Source organism: Buteo buteo, chromosome 1 (genome assembly GCF_964188355.1).
Source record: "Buteo buteo chromosome 1, bButBut1.hap1.1, whole genome shotgun sequence".
In the NCBI taxonomy this organism is placed as follows: Eukaryota; Metazoa; Chordata; class Aves; order Accipitriformes; family Accipitridae; genus Buteo; species Buteo buteo.
In genome coordinates, this window is record NC_134171.1 from 18,881,300 (window position 1) to 18,903,924 (window position 22,625).

The 22,625-nt window shown below is 37.4% G+C and overlaps 1 protein-coding gene across 4 annotated transcripts in view; it reads right to left on the bottom strand.

Annotated features, from left to right (window-relative positions):
• KCNIP4 (potassium voltage-gated channel interacting protein 4) overlaps positions 1–22,625 on the bottom strand; it is a 230,105-nt gene that overhangs the window by 58,482 nt on the left and 148,998 nt on the right. For 2 of the 4 annotated variants that reach the window (XM_075023792.1, XM_075023801.1), the window contains exon 2: positions 379–480. The exons of the other annotated variants lie outside the window; for them this stretch is intronic. In XM_075023792.1, coding sequence (XP_074879893.1) covers positions 379–480 — 102 coding nt within the window. The remainder of the gene's footprint in view (positions 1–378; positions 481–22,625) is intronic. 4 annotated transcript variants of the gene reach the window in all.

A 22,625-nucleotide genomic window follows, 5' to 3' on the forward strand; every position in this document is an offset into this window, starting at 1 on the left:
GCTGATACTATCCTGTCTATTGGATAGCAAGCACACACAGACATGTGCACACACGTACACAAAAAGATACCGCTTTTCAAATACACTGAGAGCAGGTATTTAATTTAACCAGTGAATCACTTCTCAGGTAGCTTGTGGAGCATAAGTGCCAACCCAGCAGCTCCTATGCAGCAGACCCTGGCACTGGTATCTTGCCATCTTGCTCTGCCCAGACAAATCTGTTACCAGCCCACAATCTGTTCGTCACTTCCTTTTAAACCTCAGTAGAGCATACTGTTGCTTCAGTAGATACCTTGTCTCTCAAATGAGCAGTTAATGAAAGTATAACTTCTGATGCATGCAAACCTAAAACAAAATCAAATGAAAAATAAAACTTGCTTTGAGTAACAGGAGATGTCGTTTTGGCAGCCGAGCAGGGCAAGAGTTTCATAAGTCGCTCTTTAATGCTGCGTTTGGTACTGTTCTGAGCGTAGAGGAAACCTAAAAAATATATTATCAGGACTGTTAACATAGGCTTGAGAACAATTTCTGTACATGCTGCAGAGTTTATCATTATAGCAGAATCCTGACGGGAAAAGGCCAAACAGATGGCAACCATCCTGAATTGCAAAGGGCAACCAGAATTTTTGAAGAGGACAACAAAATTATTTTGTCTTTGTATCTTTCCAAAAAAGGGGATTTTTCTGTATGTGTGCATCTCTTAAAAAGTTCTTATAACCCACTTAAGTTCTTATAACCCACTTTAAAACATCTAACAGAGAAGTATCATGTATCATATCATATCAGAGAAGATTATGTATTTGAAACAACACAAGGTAAGAGTGTTTGTAAAATTTTAATGCTAAAATATTTTAAATACTTTTAAGTCTATTTGATTTCAAAGTTTAATATGGAAAACAAAACCAAACCCAAATAAAATCTCAAAGATATCTTTTGTTGTCCTTTCTGGCAGTCTTCTAGTTCCATGGCTGAGCTTTCCCATATAATTCATTCAGCAATAACCAACCTGGTACTTTTGCCTTTTCTGAATATTAAAATATCAACCATGATGTGTAGCCAGTCTCCCTTTTCTTTAATATTTGACATTCTACATATGTATAAAAATAAGTATTATTTATATTTTCATCTTTAAATACTGACATGGCTGAATGGTTAATGTTCATGTGCCATAAAGCAGGTGAACAGCATTACACCCTTATTTACTGTGAAGGAAAGTGTCAGAGTAACTGTCTTTGAGGTCTAACTACCTATTTTATACAAAATGGTGATACAAGCAAGCATCTCCTGGGTGGATTATTTGCTGCAAATGACAGGCTTAACATCCATAAAACAGCTGAGTAAATGATTTATGTTCCTGAGAAAGGTAGAGCTCAGTTTGGACATTATGCAACTCCTGCACTTTTCATCATGACTGCGTGCGCTCATACACAAAGGCTGCTCTGGGATGGCTCCTGCTACAACAGCAAGAATGCAAAACAGATGGGGCAAGAAATGAAAGACATGACTGACAGTTCCTGTGCTAGCAGTACAGTCACCAGAATAATCCTGGGTTATCCCTGCTACTGCACTTGTGCTGAACACTGGTGTTAGTGACACAATGAAGAATAGTTTCCTCCCTGACACCAAACCAGAGTGGGAACCTCCCACTTGTAACACTAAATGGAGCTTGTAGGCAATCTTGAGAAAGTATGTACTTAATTTTGGGAACAGAAGGAGAAAGTGAGAAAGCTTTAAGGACATTAAACTTCGTAAATGAAAGAAAAAATATTTCTCAGTTTGTATATGAGTAAAACAATGAAGGAAATAGAATTAAAGAAATGGGGAAAACTAGGAAAGACTCAACCACAGCCTTAAAAAAAAATCAACCAACTACTACTAGGCAAATTCTGCCTCTGTGAGAACAGCAGCTCTGGTGAATGGACAAAACAATCCAGTTTCAGCACAAGGTCAGATGGAACCTAAATGACCATCTCTGGAAATGTCAAAAGCTTTTAATACAAATAATAAGAATGAATACGCTTATTATCTCTAGCACTTAACCATCAGCTCAACTCGGAAACACTGTGCAAATAAATGCATAAAATAAAAGACAATCTGTGATCTGATGGGAATCCCAAACTCCATATTTTTGAGTACAAAAACTGAGCCTTTAAATGGATACCTTGTGGTCTCAGCTGGGGGTCTGCAGTATCACACTATGCCTGTACCGTAAATATCTGAACACAAAGGAAATTTGTTTACCTTAAAGGTTTTTTTCTTTATTAGGAATTCCTCTAGCATAGATGTGATCTAGAAATATTTACTTCTAGCTTGTTAATTTGAGTTAAGGTTTGCAAAGGTTTACTGTCTATGTATTACTTACATAATTACATAGGTCCACAACCTATGTAGTTACTGAAGATGTATACAGTGCTTTGCAAAACCAAAAGGGACATACTCTTTCCAAAGGGTTTGAAGCCTAAAGCCTTGAGTAAGCAAACAATTTTGCTACTTTTATGGTCACAAAAAAGCTCATGGAATTCAATGTAAACCATATGGGCTTTGCAGTGGTATGGTCAAGGTCAAAAATAAGATGAAATACATGGGAGAAAGTAATATCAGAGGAGTAACTTAGGAGGACAGTATAACTTTTGTACTCACTTCTGGCAGCTAATTGAAAATACTGACACTAAGATCAGGGCAGAGATGAAGGAATTGGTTTAATCTTCTCACAGTATGAGGAAGCAGCATGGAAGGTTTTCGCTCTGAGTGGCTGCAGTCAGTTTATTCTGCAGCTATTGCAGTTCACTGTCATGACCTCCTGATCAGTACTACAGTTTTCAATGTGATTTTTCATGAGTAAAGGACTACGTAATACAGAGAAAACATGTTGCACACTGGGTCTATGCTGAGTCAGTGTTTAATAACCAATGAAACACTAGAAGTGTTAATTAAGGTGAAATATTGTAATAATTTCTGTGAATTAAGTAGCTATTTGCCCAGTTTGAAACAGGTTGAGAAAAAATATGTAGCCATTAAGAAGTTAATTAATCTAAGATAGATTAAAATTTATTTATTATCTAGTAAGAGATTCTTATCGTATTACCAGTCTTCAAAATGGCTGTTCATGAAAAGGTGAAGAGCCATGAAGAACCAACACACCGAGAATGATGGACTGATGCTGCTTCCTTCAAACTTCTAAATAATAATAACTCTCAGTCTTGTCGTGGTTTAAACCCAGCTGTCAACTAAGCACCACACAGCCGCTCGCTCATTCACTCCTCCCCTGCCACAGTGGGATGGGGAAGGGAACTGGAAAAAAGTAAAACTCGTGGGTTGAGATAAGAACAGTTTAATAACTGAAATAAAATATAATAATAATAATAACAACAATAACAACAACAAGAACAACAACAATAATAATAATGGAAGATAACAAAAGGAAAGCGAAATAAAACCCAGTAAAGACAAGTGATGCACAATGCAATTGCTCACCACCTGCTGACTGACGCCCAGTCAGTCCCTGAGCAGTGATCCACCCCGCTGGCCAACTCCCCCGTTTATATACTGAGCATGATGTTCTATGGTATGGAATATCCCTTTGGCTGGTTCGGGTCAGCTGTCCTGGCCATGGTCCCTCCCAGTTTCTTGTGCACTTCCTTGCTGGCAGAGCATGGGAAACTGAAAAATCCTAGACTTAAGATAAGCACTACTTAGCAACACCTAAAACATCAGTGTGTTATCAACGTTATTCTCATACTAAATCCAAAACACAGGACCGTACCAGCTACCAGGAAGAAGGCCTGCAAAGAGATATTCAGAAGAAGCTGAATTTTCCAAACTTTTCTTGATTTTTTTTTTTTTTTTAATAATTGGTTGATTAGAGAATTCATAGCTGTTATCCCTAACCCAATCAGCCACAAACTCCTCTGGGCTAAGTGTGAAGGTTCTTCAAATTCAGGTTAGTTAACTGGTGATGCTTGCTCTTGGTTTTGATAATTTGTTCCTCTGTAATGCAAATTAAACTGTGAGATGCACTTTTCCACAGAATTCACTGTGGGGGTGTCCTAGAACTCATCTCCATACGACACCACCTGGAATTGTGGGCAATTTTCCCAAGAGGTGCTCACGCTTCACAAAACGCTCTGTAACTGGAGCATGGCTTACGTATTATCATATCTAGGCACTGCTGTACTGATATGTGTGCTGCATATAGCTGTTGGGCACACTAGACATCCTTTAGAAGCGACTGCTATTTAGCACGATTTATATCTGTAGTTGCAACTGATAAATGCACCAATGGCTTAAACCTCTGATTTACAGATATTTAAACTAGAGAACTGTAACTCTACAATTTTATTAATAAAAGTTTAATATGGAGAGTACCATGCATACACATGGTCAGTACAACTGTTTTCTGAATTGCTACTTTTAAAAATCGTATTTGGCCAAAAGCATCCAGATCATTGTTATGTGTGTGACCTAGTCACTCCAATATCACAATGTTCACAGGCTGATGTAGATCTGACACTGCTCTTACAAAAAAATACATAAAAAAAGCACAAAAATTTTTCCTCATTAAATAAAAAAAATATATAACAGACTTTAAAAGATAAGGAAAAAGGATGCATTAGAATATAAACGTTATTATTTACAAATTACAAGTGACTTATAAATGACCATACATTCCTGATCATATACATCTATACCCAGACTATCTTAACTCTTTACATATTTGCTTTTGTCAGACCCTGCTTTAGAAAGACAGTATATATATATTGCCCTGTTGTTACATAGGTAGATGAGACTACCCCAGGAAAGGCTATCAAGGCAACGGATTTTTGCAGGAGTTTTTGGAGGCAAAATATCCCTAAGTGTGATTGTTTTCTTTGCAAATTCTTTGTAGTCAGCATGAAGGTGAGGGCAGGTAGGCCACTTTTTGCTGGTGTAGGAGATAAATCAGATAGTCTGCCTTGCATCCCCACTAAGTGCATGAGATGGACTGTGCTGTGGCTGCTCTTCCCCCAAAGTCTTGCTCACCTTTCCTGCCTGCATCAAATGCCCTCTCTTCAAAGCAGCACTCTCCTGACTTGCCTCCTGCCTCATTGTTGCCCTTTTGTAATGGGTTTTGGGTGATAAATGTCAAGGTAGAAGGCACAGTCATCTGAGTACTTGAAAGTTTTGGGGGCAGGTAATCATCCTATTCAATAGGAAGTTCAAAAACTAGAAACAATTCTCCCAACAAATTCTTCCTTTGCTGTCAGTGAAAGAGAAAAGTCACCTGTAGAACTACCTCTTTTTCCCCCACTCTTTTTCCTTCCATGTTTTTTTTTATTATTTTTGTTTAATTTTTTTCTTTCTCAATGTCTCCGTCTATTTGGCAAAGACAGCAGATGAGTTTCCACTGTTTAAGTCTCACTCCACTTTTTAGTCAGCAGTATTTACAATCCACTGCCCACATCCAATGCCTTGGCAATACAGCTAAGCTCCCAGGAAGCAGTGCTGGAATTTGGATTTTGTTCACCTACAGGATCTTAAGTCTTCCATGAAAATGGGAAAAATGCCTAAGTTGTATTAGTTCTGACTGTGATCTTTTTGGAAGAGGGTTAGTATAAAACCTGAAAGCCAGGCTGCACAGGTCATTTTCCTAAACCTAAAATTTTGGTAGGAAGTGACAAAGATTCTGAAAACCAAAAAAACGAAACGCATGAAGTGTTTTCTTGGCATAACGGTTTACGCTCAGTTTCAGCCGTACGATGGAATTTCTCCCAGGGCCTTAAGGGCTGGCAGCCCAACTAAACTGTTAATGGTTCCGCACAGATGGAGGGGCAAGGGAGACAAAATGAAGTGCCGATTTCATATTCACAGTTCAGGACTTGTGGAAGAGAGCCAAATCAGAGTACATATTCCTTCTGTATAGTGAGTCTGGGAATGAAATAAAATGATGTACAACATAAATATTTATAAGTCTCAGCCTCAGTTCTTTGGAAACACCTGCCGAGGAACTGTGTGAGTTGTCAGTAGGCTACTGCACAGATCATCAGGATTTTTGCCAAGCCAGGAAAACATTCTTGCTAATCTCCTTTGTCTGCACATACGTATTTTTAGTGACTGCCCCTAACTTTCTGTTTTTCATTGCAAAATATACCTATCAGCTCCATGGACTACTAAAGCCCCATAAATCACACCAGATCTGCTACAAGGAGAAGCCATGAAGCTACTGAGCTGAAAAAATGGATAGCAGCATTTAAAGGACTACCTTGAAACACTCATTCAAGAGTCAGATTGCTCTCCTTCACTTTAAATTCTCTTGTACCTACTGTTTTAAACCAGCCTCCCAATGGGAGATGCAAATTAGGAGCTGGTAGCCACACTTCTCTACCAATAAATTAGAGGTCAGTGTCAATCGGGAAGTCTGGAGGCCAAGGTACTTGAACATGGATTGAAAATGAAGGACAAAGAACAAGGGATCCTGTCAAAACCAGTAACTACAGTAGGGCATTTATGGGATTGGCAAATGGAAAAGGATGAAAGAAGTGAAGAAAAAGCTAATATCACAGGAGAGAAGAAATGGTAGAGAAGTGTCAAAATATAAAAAATATAAAACAGAGAAACGGCCATGCTTTTGTCCTTACAGTCTTCATTAAATTTCCCAAATACAGCTTTATTATTCAGACCATGCCTTCCCATGACGTACATGCAGCTTTTCAACCTGAAAAACTACTTATGTTATGAACAGTTTCTATGCAAATGTTTAATGCAAACTTTATTTAAAACTGTTATAAACATCTCCAGGAGCATAAACACTGAAAATTACACAGAGTTTCTTCAGTGCAAAGCTTGAAAATGTACTAATTTTTCCACAGCACTTTGTTGATTTAATACCACTTAACAGACTTGCAGACACACTCCCAGAGCATGTGTAAAACGAAGCTGGTCCCCTGTGACAGGAAACATATTTATACCAGATCACTTGCTTGCTTTAGAAAAATCTCACTTGAAGTGGACCATGTGAGCAAATGAGAGAATGCACAATGAACCAGATTTGTTTGATTGCAACTCAGAACTATGCACTTTCCTTCACTTTTTCCCCTGCTGTTGTTTATGAGTATAGAAGTTTTTAACTAACTAATATATATACAAATGATCACACAATAAATCACATCAACAGAAAATTACTTTGTGGGCATCTAGGAAGGAGACAGATTAGGAGGAATAGGTTTTTAATTTAAAGGAGAGAGCAGTGGAAAGGAAAATAATACTTGAAGAAGAATGCAGTAGATAGTGCAGAGAAATTAAAAAAAAAATATATATATAAAAATCTGTCCAGTACAATAGCTTTAAGTCAGGCTCTTACTATCCTAAGCAATAAAATAGTTGTACATTTTTCTTAATGAAATTCCTAATTTACTATTGCTTAAAGGGATTTTAGAACTGAAATAAAAATGCTAAACTACAGAATTTAACAGCTAACTGCTTTTGTATGTAATATTTTCTAACAGACTCAAGACCCAGTGTGTAAGTAGGAATCAAAAGAGATAAAAGAACTTTTTTTTTTTTTTTTTTTCCATTGGGCTTTGATTCAAACATGTTTGTATAGCTTTAATGGTATTACAGCTTCTTTCAAAGAAACAAGAAGCAAACAAACTCTGGGCCAAAGAAAATCTCTATGTGGCTCAAGAATGCTTTATTTCATATTCGGGAAGGACACTCAACTTAGGAAAAGTCATACTGGCTATGTCTATTCACAAGCAATTTGGTGCAACAGAAATAGATTGGCAGATGAATGTGAGTGATGCTGAGGAACCTGAGATCTTGCAGGTGGCTTATGGATACAGAGACTGAAGAGTAAGTGTGCTTTATCACAGTCTAAGCAAGGTGGATACTTCAGTAGCAGTGAAATGGGCCCTAACACTGGGCAGACTGGTCTGAACATCTCAACAGTGGTGTCCCTGGTCAGTGAAGAGCCTGAAGGGCTGGCACCAGGGACGGGGGGAGAGACCCTCCGAGCTGTCCCTCGCTTACAGGGCTGGCAGGCTCAGTGTGGCAGGCATGGCAGCATGCAGCTGTAAAGAAAACCTGTTTAAAGAGGTTGAATTACTAATTGTGATTGAATAGTGATAACAAACTGAGTTTATCTGGTTTGGCGGAGAGTCACTGAGTTTTGCAATGGAGGAAAACGAATTGATGCTTCAGTCAAAATGAAGGATCAGTTCTAACCAGGGGACTGAAAACCAGCGATATGCAGTACCTGTGCTGTGGAATATGAAAGCAGAGAGAGAAAAATACTGTTGTAAAAAGGCTAGAGAGAGCAACTGAAGACAAAAAGATGAGTCTATTAAAAGTGAGTGACAGATGATGGAAAGAAATCAAATGAGTGATATGAGATAAGCTAGAATGAAAAAGAAGGGTTCAGCAGAGAAAGGAAAGAGAGAGCAAAAGTAAAAATGTTAAAGAAGAGTTAAGAATTAGAATGAAAAAGTAAATAGGGAGATACTAAAAATGTTGAGAGACCTTTCAAATATTTATTACCTCCATATTTAGCTTCTTATCTTAACGGTGTGTATGGTGTATGTGAACACATACAATGCTGGATTCGGGTGTATTTACATTTGCCAAAGGGCCAGCAGCTGGAGTCAGGCTGGGGGTGTGGGCTCCCCTGGCCTGCGGAGTCAGCTGCTGGAGCCACTGGGGTCTCTGTGCCACCCACTGGAGTGAGTGAGGGTCTCGGCTCCAGCCGCTGGGCTGGGAATGGTGTGTGTCCTGAAAACCAGCTCCTGGGGGGTCCAATGTGAGTGAGGGGCTCAGTGCCGGGGGCTGGAGTGGGACCACAGGTCATAGCCCACGTGCCTGGTTCCGTCTGCTGGGGGGCAAGTGTCCGGGTCTACCCCAAATCATGTGTGAGGGGTGTGTTATAACATCCTTTAATAAGCATGTCTGTACTTTATAGAGAAAAGTCTTTTCATACTCATTAGGACAATTAGAGAAGCCCAGAAAGAGATGCTTTTAAGGAATAATTTGTGAAGTATACCTTCATAGTGTTCACACTATTATCCAATTATTCTGAGTGGAAATAATTAACCTGCAGTGCTCTAGGCTGTCACTGTAATGTGGTTTTTAAATTCTTTATACGAATTTAGTTCTTAGGAGAGATGTCTCACTGACAGCTCACACAACTTTGACAAAACGGTGAAACGAAACCAGTGCACTTTTCAATTCTGCTGAACTAGCCCCGAGGGAGTCTGCTCTGACCTAGATCGTTCAGGAGTAGGTCACTTCCAAATCCACTTTCAAAGTCAACAGCAAATTTTCCAGAGCTCAGTAGGATTTGTCTGGAGCTTAAGTTCTATATTCCATACTTTGATTCCTAACATTTTTCTGCAAATTTTAGTGGTTTGCATAAAGCTCATTTTGATTCGGGGTGATGGTGACATTACACCACCTCTGTACAGAAGGCACCAAGCCTTTCTGAAACACTGATGGTTTTCAGTTGTTAAGCTGCCAGTCTTGACATAAAGTACCCTACTTTCCATGATGATCTGTATCCTGCTCCATAAAAATAAACTTTTTGAACAAGATGGAAAAGGGGCACAACAAAGTAATGAAGAATACACTTTTCTTTTTTGCAAGGAGATTTGAAAAAACAAAAAATAGTGCCATTCATTAAATGCTTCATTAAAAATATTATAAAGAAATAGAAGAAAAGAGTATCAGTCCTTCCCATTGATCAACTACCCTTAAAACCAAGTGTAACATGACGTTTACATTTACATTTCCTCGGTGCAGAGTTGAGTTATTATAAATTACTTAATGTAGCTAGATGCAGTGCAGTATCCCTACTAACAAAGTAGTAAAAGTAGTGTTTTATTTCAAAAGTGTTCTGGTTTCCTTAAGAGTGATGCAGCTACTCTTGTAGCTTTTACAACTGTGAGTACAGTTCCAGCCTGAATGCCACTTCTAAGCACACAACAGATGACAGTCTTAACAAGCACCAAGGTAATTAAAAATACGTAGTATGTGCATATGATGAATTTTAGAGGCTGGGTAAGTGTGACGGATTTGTAATTAGGCTAGCTAGAAGTAACAAATACATTCTTGTAAATCCCAGCCTCTGTAAGGATCGGTGTGTAATTTCTTACACAAATGTTGTGCCAAAATGCAGAACTTCTACTCAATCTTCTAGTCCGTCTTGACTACAGTTGCATTCTGAGACTATAATTAATCTCAGATAGGTTTAAGAATTAATGATCTGGATAGCACTGTTGAAATACTGTCAATTTTTCACTAGTGTTCTAAAAGTTATAATTAAAGAAGCCACTTTGAAGCAACAAATTCTCCTTAGCAGTGGTGAATATGAGAACTTAACTGATAAAAATTTCATGTACAGTTTAAAGGCTTATCAAAATTCAGGAATCACATGTTTGCAAATATGTAAAATACTAGGACACATTTGCACCATTTTGAAAGAATGTTTAAATAATTTACAAAGTACAAAAAATGCAAAATTTCTTCCTCTTAGTAAAACTAAGTCTGTGATTCAATGGCAGACCTCAGCTCCTTGTGCTGAGGGTCCCTGACCAGACCTCGCTTCCCTGACATCGATTCTCATCACAGCATCACGCTGCTTAAGAACAGCCCTTTCCTTTGCAAACCTGGTTCTATTTCCTGATGCAGCTGACAGCACATCTCTGCAAATAATTTTGTCTGCATGCCTGGAACAGTGATGTACTTGGGTGGGATGAGAATGAATGGTTAACCTGGGAAAGTGGGAGCTTCTTAGGCCTACGTTGCTGCTGAAGTACAGATAGTGCTGAACCATGATCTTATTTTCTACATCACAGAGCTAGGGAGAAGGTGCAGAATGATATTCAATATTGAAGGAAGACAAAAAAATGTTTTCCTGCTAATCCTTGCAAAAGAAAGAGGTTGAGATATTCCAAGCTATTTTCTGAAATTATAAATGGCATTTATTGTCAGCTTTGCTCATGAGTGTTTTGAAAGGCATCTATTCTATTTCAGCTGAAGGATATCATGTATAGCAAACCCATGAAATTATTAACTAACAGCAGCCTGAAAAATGTTAGATGATTATACACTGTCATAACAATGAGATTTATCTAACACAAGCTATATGTATGAAAAAAAATCCAAAAATCTATTTCTGATAGTTTTTCTATGAATTACAACATTTAAAAGGCTGGTTAATTCACAGAGCATTATGAAGACAATTGGAGCAAAGTCCTTTTTTTTTCATCAGCCAAAAACCCCAATAAAATTAGTTGCCTGAAAAGGAGATAGGAAATCTGGCTTACAAAGGAACTTCGAAACCTTTGTACAAAAACATTAGGAAAAAGATTTCAACCGATCACTGGCTTTCCATCCTGATGCTTTGCTAACCATTGCAAAGGACCTAAGGAAGGAATAACACTGAAACGCTGACGAAAGGTCACTTACCGAATAAGAGTTTAAACCTTTATTTTTTGGACAGATTTTTAAAGATGCTTTTCTCTATGAACCAACACTTGCACGCACAGGCACACACACAAACACTGACTGCAGCATGCTGATGCTGATTACAAGTCTTCCCTGCGGCAATTCAGGCTGCAAGATAAAATAAATAAACTGCTGCAACAGGTGGGGATGTTTGATTACATTCTCCTGGTTCTGTAACTATTAAAACATGTAGTTTTCTGTGGTTGCAGGGCTTTTCAGTTGCTAGTGCTCTATTTCTTCTCTTTTGCCTGCAGCTTCCATTTCTCCTTATAAGCATCATATTACAGGTCTCACTCGCTGTACATTTATTATGTTCCTAGTATAGTGAGTACTTCCTGCAGTCTGTTCAAAATCTGCAACTAAGATTTTCTTACCTTGACATAAATGTATTGCCCTGACATAAACTTATGGCCTGCTGCTCTGTAGCCTGTATAAACATCTCTCTTAAACATCCCTCCCCCAGCAGCAACATTCCCTTCTTGCCTTATGGAAACTCCACAATTGAACTGTATCTAATTCATTTAGTCTAGTTACCTTAATATAAGGTTGCTGTCTGTCTTTGTTCCCCTGGTGATCTCAGCTTTTCATTACCCAGTTCTCTGAATTTCTAGCTAAGACTTTCACTCTTTCTACTCATATCACTGCATGCACAAGGAAATGAGAACTGGACTATGTTCTTCTTGAGCCATCCCTTTAAACTCTTCTATTTGTCTACTGATCTACAACTAGATTGAATTTTTACATAGAAACATGGAGAACTGTGAATGGCATGAATAAAGGCATTTAAAGAATGCATTGCTTTGTATTTTATTTGTCTTTTATTTCTGCTTTTATCAGTGGCACCTCATCTATCTACTGGTTGCTTAGGTCCCACTATGTGTGGAAGGACAAAGACATTAATTTATCTTCGCACAATACCTACTGCAATAAATCCAGACTGGCTCTGATCCTTAGGCAATAATCTCACACAGAATGTTTATAAATAACAAAATATATTTAAAAAACTCAAAACAATTATGAGAAAGAACAAATGAAAGACTAGCGGCAGCTACTGAACAGGAAGAAGTGCTTGATTTTAACTTCAGCCAAAGAGCCTTTGCAATGCTCTGTCATGAGCTACACGGAGCAAACTCTTATATTGAGCCTGACAGAGCTTTCAACTGTGAAGGAAGAACATGTGCTGGGACTGCTCCTAATCCTTGTGCTTTGAGTCAGTTGTTTCCAAACAAGTCATAATTTGTTGAAGAGGATACTGTATCTCATTTTTCTCCTGCTTACTTTGTGTCTATCAGAAGAAATACATCTGACTTTTGAACTTGAGAGACCCTGGTATAAATCAGTTGTAACTTATTTGCAATACATAAAATCCCCAAGTCTTTTTCATTCCCTACTACTAAATGTTTTTCCATTTAGTGTTGAAAATTTTCAGTTAAACCAGAGTAAAGTAATCATGTGCAATATAACACATATCAGCTTGTATTAAAAGGAGCAACCAAAGGAACACCAATTTACAAGTGAATAAATGTGGAGGAGAGAGAGTAGGTAGGAAGATCACTGGGTATTGCAATGCTAGCACACAGGAAACAACACGAAACAAGCTTCCAGTAGAGAAAACCCCTGCCCCAAAAGGTCCTATCACTAATGTGTTGCAAAGTCCCATTAGAGCAAGCGTTATTGATTTGGGAGTTCTTGCCAGGGCAAATCTGTTCAGTTCAGAGATTCCCCAAGGGTCCTGACAAACCACACTCTTGCCACACTACAATAAATTGTCCTACTGGGTACTGGTTTTTAGCAGGCCTAAAAGCAAGCAAATCCACTTGCTGTTTTCTTTTACAGAAGGCTCTGATAGTTTTTTTTTTTTTAGTTTTCTTTTCCAGACCACTTCCACTATTGGCTGCAATTAAATAAAATACCTTGGACTTTTTTATTATTCTAGTTTGACTATTGTCCCCATGCTGCTCTATTCTCTTCTGACAGCCCATTCACACATGGATCTGGGGCACAGCTGGAAATGGTTGCCAAGGATAAACTGAAATTCCTTTTGAGTTCTTCAAGACTTCTTCAAATTCTTCATTTCCCAGTGGAACACAAAGAAGCCACATTTTAAAGAAAGTAGTAATTTCAGGTTGTTTCTTCATAGTGCTCACAACATGTCACTTCAGACTAGAAGCCACAGATAACTCTTTGAAGTGTGAAATATAGCAACTCAGCAATAACTCCCAGACAATGTAAGTAAGGCAGACACAATAAAGTAGGGAAACAACAAAACTCATTATGGATTCTTATACATACATGCACAAACCCAAATAGCACATCTGTCTAATGTCAGCTGCTAGAGAGAGGAGCCTTATGGTCTAAAATGCTTTCTGCAAAACTAAATGGGTTTTGATGCTCAGTTTAAAACCAAATGAGCAGATAGAGATATAACCATAGTCATACATGGATAAATATATGTAGTTACATAAATTCTCATAAAAATACTTATGTTATACTAAAAAATCCAGAATGAATTTATTTTTACATTTTTAAGTAGTAGACTTTCTAATTAAGACACAAATAAATATTATATGTAGATATGCAAATCTGTAGTAATTTCTTAAAAAGAACCAAATAAAAAGAAAAGTTTATACAGCCCTTGGCATATAATTCTCACTTTATGTTTGAATAAAGCACTCAATTTTTCTGGTCTAAAGTAAATCCAAGCAGGAGAAGTAGTACTGCATTTCTTATTATGTCCCTTAGCTGTTCATGCACAAAATAAAAAGTAATTTATTTCTAAGAAGGTTACGAGATGCTTAATAGCTAGGTGGAGAAAACCTCTTGATTGTTGTTTAAAACTACGAAAGCGAGATGTGAGTAACAGTAAGCTGTTCAATTTGCAAGCTTTTTGCTTGTGGAATTTAACTCCAAGAAATATCTGAACATAATAAATAGTTCATTGTAGGTCTTGTTTTACATAGAATATGGGATGATTTTAACTCAACGGAACAAATCCTTAATTCTGTTGAACAAAATCCACATTCAAGAAGATTTATACGTGATTATAAGGCATTCGCTTTAGTGTTCTGTAGTGATAGACAGTCATCAAACTATGGTTAATTACTATTACTGTAGAGCGCGGAATATGTGAATGCCAATTCTTGTGTAAAAGTTCTGTAACGAGAAAAGCACATAAGCAAATGCTTAACAATCCAAAGCCAAATCAGTAATACAAGCTTTTCTACTTTGTGACCCAATACAGAAAACAATAAAATAACAGGTATTACAGATCTATGTAAAGTAAAATGGATGAGATGTGTTTTTTAGAAATGAGTTAAAAGAAAAAGCAATGGTTTGGCAAACCAGAGCACAGGAACTGTACTATGGATAGCGTATGTAGGTTCTGAAAAGATACAGAGACAGTTTTGGAAGAGAAACACTATATCTAGTGTCAGTTCTTAAAGATTGGGAAGCAGAATTAAAGCAATAAGATAACAGAGTGGGAAATTATTTGCATAGAATGTATCTTTCATTTACAGTCTTGAACATGTATTGCCAAAATTATATAGATCAGAATTTTTAATACAGGGCACTACCGATACTTACATGAGGACCAATAATTCTCACTTTGTCTAATAGGAATTAAAAGAGTACAACTCGGTGATGCAGTATATACTGAAAGAAGTACTGGCAAGGGAAGGGTCCAATTTTAATTCCTTCTAAAAAGCCTATGCACATCCAATTAATTTAATTTTATTCACAGACAGAACAAATTTAAAAGAGAAATCCAGAATTTATCAGAAGTCCTTGCTACTAATATGGAAGAATGCTCTTGACTCAGCCAGTAATTTCCCAACTACAGCATTTCTGCCAAAGTTTCCATATCTTTCTGTAACAGGCTGCAACAGAACAACTTTTCTATCTGGCTGGCTTTATTCACTTTTAAAGAAAAGAACCCTCCTAAGTATTTCTTTTGAATGAAAAAAAAATTATATTAAAATGGGCATAAAAACACCAGCTGGTATTTTCTAAAGAATGCATAATTCAACAGTTTTCAAAGGTCTACTAGGAGATAGCGAACAAAGTGTTGCTGGTGACCTATAGAACTAGGACACAGGGGAAACTGACAGAAATTAGATTTGTTTTAAAAGGAGCAGGAATTGTCTCAGAGATTATTTCTGATACGAGTTTCTAATGATGATTTTTGTGATTTACATGCACATTCTCTTATTAAGAAAAAAAAATCATCTCTCCCCTGGTTCTAGTGTCCTCAGAAATAAGAAAAAAACCCAACAAAAATAGTGATACAAATCAGAGAGTAAACATTCTGAAACAGTTAAAATATTATTTTCAACAAAACAAGCAGGACTTTTTATACATAAGTGTGATTTTTTTAATTGATGCTGCTACTCTAAACATTGGGTGTTACACCAGGAGTGTTTGCATGAAAGTCTGATCCTGTGAGTAGGACAGAAACCTCCCAGAAAACGCCTGTTTTGCTGACTTGTGTCACAAGGAGGCTTATTACCCAGCTCAGAAAAGTAGAGTAGCGCTCTCTTTCTTTTGTTTTTTTCCCAGATCACTTCAGATTAGGGAAAACACATTTAGGGGAATTGGCACTCTGGACAGTCAAACCCATTTGAGTGGCTGCACTCCACCGGACAAGTCAGGCTTGTATCATTCTGTCTGCAATTACCTGTAAAGGAAATCTGAGTCCTGAAAGTTCAGGAAATTACTGAGGTTCAGGAAGTGGGCCATCTGTAAGAATTTCCATCTGTTCAGAATTCTCCTAATAAAAGACCTTGAACTGACTGAGAAAAAAAGATACCTAATAAACATCTTATGGCAATCTTTTTGGTAGCTGTTTGGAATAAATAATCAATGACAGCTATATCAGTGCTAGCTAATTGAGTTTTGTTGTTTTGTTTTGTTGTTTTGTTTTGTTTGTTTTTTTTAAATTCTGTAGATATTTGATATTACTTTCCCCTGAGTGATTTAACAAGGGTTTGGTTTTTTTTCAGTGTCACTCCTATTTAAAATTACTGATTTTTTTTTTTTACACTCTTTAATCCTTGTAACTAAAAACTGTAATGCTTTTGCCATATATAGCACTAGTATTGGGCAACTTCACATACTTGTGAGCTAAATTAAAAAAAAAAAAAAAAAAAAGGAGAGAACAGGATAAAGAGCATTGAGAAAGCAGCCTGATCACTGATCGGTCAGTGTTTCAGAATCAATAACCAATTTACTATAGCACTTTATTACAGTATAGCTTAATGAGTTCTTGAGATCAAACCTGGTTATTTTTCAAGGTGCAATATACCCCAAATTAACATCTACCATTTTTCTTTCTTTCCTTGAGTAACCAGTAACGCAGCCATTATGGCAGTTAATTCAGAAATAAAATCTCATTACTCAAGGATATATATAAGGATATATATCCTTAGACATGTTAGCAAAATAATATTGAAACTGTTTACACTAATGTGGTTTATTATTGAGACTGAGCTAATAGATCTGGGAGGACAATAATCTCCCCAGAGTGACAAATGGCTGTGAGAAAGCTGTGGATAATAATCTCTCCTGCTGGCAAAGCAGTAGCTGGAAGTGATTAAGCCTTTAGGGTCCTACTGATGTCAGGGTCGTTACAGTTTCTTTTGTCAGGCAGGAAAACTATCTGATAAAATTAAAATAAATACGTATCATTAGCAGATGGAATACATGCACCAAAATAAACAAGTGTTTACATTTATATACAGAAAATTCATTCCTAATTGCTCTTCCATTCCGAGTCAGGCATTGTTTGAAACCACCCTGTTCAAAAGAATTTTATCTCTTAATCATGGTTGCAGGGAAGACATATCCAAGAAAAGAGCATATTTTCAAACAAAACCTTTGTTCCTATGGTGTTTCTAAGTTGGAATGTTATTTTTCTGCTTGTGATTTTTATTATATTCTTCAAAATATTATTAAGAATACACACCCAGGGAATTAATCATCACAGACTTGTCCAAACTTTATCTATTATTGTTGTTAAACATTCCTTACACAAATTTGTGGGACTAACATATTTTATTTGATATTTTCAGTTCATCCCCTCAGACAATGATGCTACTAAACAAGATGCTGCACCACTTGTATCAAAACCCCTCCTAAACTGTGTTTAGCATACAGTACCCACTAAGTGAATTCATAATAATAGCAAAAGAAACATGTTATTTTCTTCCCTCAAATTCCTAGTTAATACCTTCTAGACTATGAGCTTTTTCAGATTTGCAGAAACTTTATCTTTCTGCCTTACCTACTGCAGGGCACGTTACAGCTGAATAAATGAAATCCTAACAACTGCTTAGTTAAAATGATCTTCACTGGAAAATGTGTGTTTAAAAGGGCTCCTCCATTCTTAAAGGGCTTATTTAAGAGATGATTCCAACCGACAAATTGTATTTCAAAGCAATGTCAGTAATTCTTTCAAAACAATAATGTGAGAAAGAAAATTCTGTCCAAGCTTAGCCTAACGATCAGGATTACACCTCTTGGGTGACACATTTGAGACCTGTTACAGCAGAAGCCCAAGCTTCTTAAGATAATCTTCTGAAATATTGTTAGAATTTGTTGAAACCTCATCTAGTATGAAGTTTGTAAGACTGGTTCAGCAATGTTCTGACCTTACTGAAGAACCATGCAAAAGTAAATCAAAGCCTACAAGAAGCACACACAGCTCCTACCCCTACGATGTTCTCACACAAAAGAAGTAATTCCAGGAGCATAAAGCCAACAGCAACAACAGCAGGAGAACAAATAAAAGAATTTGGCAGTTACTGCCAATATGAAAAAAAAAGATAAACCAGGGAGTTCAGAGTTTCTTTTTAGCATTAGGGTTCTGCAGAGCACATTCACATTCCTCACAAAAATAGCCCAATATTCTTCTCCAGGTTGTGATTCTACTCTATCAAAACAGCTAGGCTGTCCTAGGACACTTCAGGATAAATCTGTTTGAAAAGTTCAGATTTGGACAGAACTGGGCCTAAGCAAGACAGAAAGTAAAGGAGCAGCAGCCTTGTGACTTCATGGAAGTGCCCTGAATTAAAAAAAAATTCAGTTCCAAATCAAACCTTCTAAGGATGTTCATCATTTTGTGTACTAGAACTGTTTAACTGAGGAACGTTTCTGCAGATTAAATGGAACTAGCAATCTAATGATATTTTAAGAGTCAAAGAAGATGTGGCTTTATAGGCTAAAAGCTATGCTGAATTATTAGCTGGACCTTTCATGAAGAACTCAGGGAAATTTATTAACTTGGGGAAAATGATGTCAAGGATGCAGAGAATGTGATCATACTTTCTCCATCAAGAAGTAAACAAATCCTTGAATTTTATAAATTCAATCTTATACAAGACAGAATTATTATCTAGCATGACTCCCTGCTACAATTACTAGTAGAAAGAGTGGCAATGTCAGAAGTTTACAACATGTTTAATTGCAAGCACAATGACATACTCACAGCTAATATGCTGAATGACAAAAACATGATTTATTATAATGATAAAATCATATTATAAAGTCTGATCAAAGTAAGACTTTAAGGACTGTTGATTTACTGGGGTGGTGAGTATTCTGGGCATTAAATCAGTAAAGCCTTGAAGGATATAGGTTTTGCTGGACTGGGGGCAGAATGCACATCCCCTTTCAGGATTAAGTCATGGGTTGATGATGAGATATCACCTTAAGAACAAAAAGTCATCAGGAAAAATATTCTGGAAACTTAGACCAGTTAGTCATTTTATTCTCTGCTCCTGATCAACTGAGCCTTACTCTTTATCTGTCCATGTTTCTACAGAAAGACAGTGAAATCCACTGCTAGAGATTCTGGTCTTATTCAAATTCTTATTTCCTTACTGTATTTTAAATGTTAAAAACCCCGAAGAGGTCAGAGGACCTGCTGTAAGAAATTCTGTCAGTTCTAATGAAAGAAATACAAGTAGCATAGTAGAGTAGCTACTAGAGCTGTTACGTCTTTCCAGATCCCGAATCCAGATGCAGATTTGTTGAGATATCTGGAAGGCTAGCCTCCTCCTCATTTTTTTGCTGGCTACTTGGAATATAGACTGTGTTGTGATGACAGAGAAATTTCCAATCTAACCTTTTCCTTATGAAAGCTGCAGTCCAATATTCAAAACTGCCTGCAGCTGTGTTTTGCTCAGTAACACCTACTGTGCAAAACGAAACACAGGAAAAAAAGGTTTTTACCTTTTTTTCACTTTACGAACGGTTACAGCCAAAAGCAAGAGAAGAAAAAAACTATATGCTGTATGATATATGCATACATTTGAAGCACTGGACTGCTTAAATTTGAAAGACTCATGCACTCTTGGAAGATCTTCTGTGACTACCTAAAACACAGCTTCTTTGCACAGAGAGAATATCAAATTAGCCTAAATTATTTCATTAAAAATGTCAAAAATGGGATTCTAATAGACTTCGAAACCTCTATAAAATTTTTTGCCTTTTAGATCCCTGTTGGGTGTTTTTGATTACATTTCTTTCTGTACTCCAATAAGAATCACACTAATGATCTAAATGAAAATGTGCCCCAGGGAACATTTGATTAAAAGGTATAATATTGAGGAACAATGACTCATTGGTAATCATAAATTTATAATACTGATGGCAGATGAAATTGTATCATTTTCCAGCAAGAAATATACTCTCCAAGATCAGGTGAATTTGAAGTCATTACTAACATTGAATTATGTAGGCAGAAAATATATGGAAGTGCACATGGAAGTGACCTTTAGTCTGATTGACTATCACATCCTATTACGCACAGGCGTTCATAGAGACTGAGGCATCTTCAATGACTTAATAGATTAACATCACTTGAGTATCACTATTGCATATCATTGTCTGTGTCACACAAATGAGAGGAATTACTCATAGCAATTAGAAGTTGCATAAATAATGTGAGAGGCAGACACTGGGCAGATATAAACCATTGTAGTTACAATGAAGTCACTAAGGCTATATGGGTTTGGATTTGGTTGCTAAAATGCAATTATATTACAGAACTGGACCTGTATTATAGCACTCGTGAGCAGGGGGTAAAAAGGGGAGTAAAAAGAACATTCCAAGATGCATAAAATAACATTTTCATATTAGAAATTTGGCTTTAGCTGTTAAAATATGCAAACCAGAAAGATTTTTTTTGCAAGTCATTTAATATTACTTATAAGAAAAAACATTTGCATTTTTGTGCAAATAATAATGCAGGCATTTTGTTTCAGTACTTCAGCTGAAAAATATTGATGGAGCAAAACTGCAAAAAAAAAAAAGACAAATATTCACATCAAGTCATTAGTATTGTAAATATGTTGAACTGAGATTACCGATGATATGAAAAGCAGGGAAAAAACATGTAACTGCCTATATGGCATAAACGGCTGATCTTGCTATGATTAGAAGGCTTTGCTGCCCAAAACTTACATCTACTCCAGATGATCACATCCCAACACCAGTAAGTTACATGAAATAACTGCACAGATAGTAAAATTAAAATAACTGTTCTAACAACTGTTTGGGAAGAACTGGAAGCACTGGAGACAGGATTAGAATACAAAGAGATTTGCACAAATCAAAAAAAATAACTTTAAACCCTCAAGAATACAATGCAGTCAAGACAAGTGCAAAGTGCTCGCTGAAGAAAGAATGACTTGGCAAAATCAGAAAAGCTTCAGATACAGGTTTATGTCAGTGTCAGGGAACCGTTTTTCAAGGACACAGACCTGTAGAAGTGAGTTCACAGATGAGTATCAGGAAAAGTTCATGAAGTTCAACGAGGCCAAGCGCAAGGTCCTACACAAGGGTCTGGGCAATCCCAAGCACAAATACAGGCTGGGCTGAGAATGGATTGAGAGCAGCCCTGTGGAGAAGGACATGGGGGACTTAGTTGATGAGAAGCTCAATATGAAATGGCAATATGCGTTTGCAGCCCAGAAAGCCAACCATATTCTGGGCTGCATCAAAAGAAGCATGACCAGCAGGTCAAGGGAGGCAATTCTGCCCCTCTACTCCACTCTCGTGAGACACCACCTGCAGTACTGATTCAGCTCTGGGGCCCCCAACATAAGAAGGACATGGACCTGTTGGAGCGAGTCCAGAGGAGGGCCACAAAGATGGTCAGAGGGCTGGAGCACCTCTCCTATGAAGACAGGCTGAGAGAGTTGGGGTTGTTCAGCCTGGAGAAGAGAAGGCTCCAGGGACACCTTACAGCAGCCTTCCAGTACCTAAAGGGGGCCTACAAGAAAGCTGGAGAGGGACTTTTTACAAGGGTGTGTAGTGATAGGACAAGGGGTAATGGCTTTAAACTGAAAGAGGGTAGATTTAGAATAGATGTAAGGAAGAAGTTCTTCACTATGGGAATGGTGAGGCACTGGAACAGGTTGCCCAGAGAATTTGTGGATGCTCCACCCCTGGCAGTGTTCAAGGCCAGTTTGGATGGGGCTTTGAGCAACCTGGTCTGGTGGAACCAGACCCCCATGGCAGGGTGGTTGGAACTAGATGATCTTTAAGGCCCCTTCCAACCCAAACCATTCTACCATTCTACGATTCTAATGAAAAGGACTCTAACAGAAACAACTTGAAAAAGCAGGGGGTTTTGGTCTAAGGAGGGTAAGACTGAAAGGAAACAATATGACAGTCTTCACTCACTGCAAAGTTGTCAAAAAAGGGGAAAAATCTTCTAATGTTTCTTGGGTAACAGAAAGTAATAAGCTTAAGTTTCAGAAAAGTTTTATTATAAGGTGCTTTTTTTAAAATCATCCTAATATAACCACTCAGTTTTCCTAGGCATGTTGTGGGCTTATCATTGCTTTAGTTGTTTGTCAGAAATGGCTCACAGAAATGGCTAGGCAACAGACTAAATGACAACCTTAACAGCTTTGTTTTTATGTTTCTGTGAAAAATGACAATGCCCTAAGAAGAGCAAAAGAGCCCTCATAAATTATAAATCTCTTTCTCTAAGTACAGCCTATCAAGGATCTTCAGTTAGGTCAAATGTGGCTTTGGATTGTTAAATATTTCAGGCAGGCATTGTGCATCTACCTCAGTCTGTGATACATTAGCATAGCCATTGATAAAAACAAACTAACAAATCATACCAGTAACCCTGGTTCTGA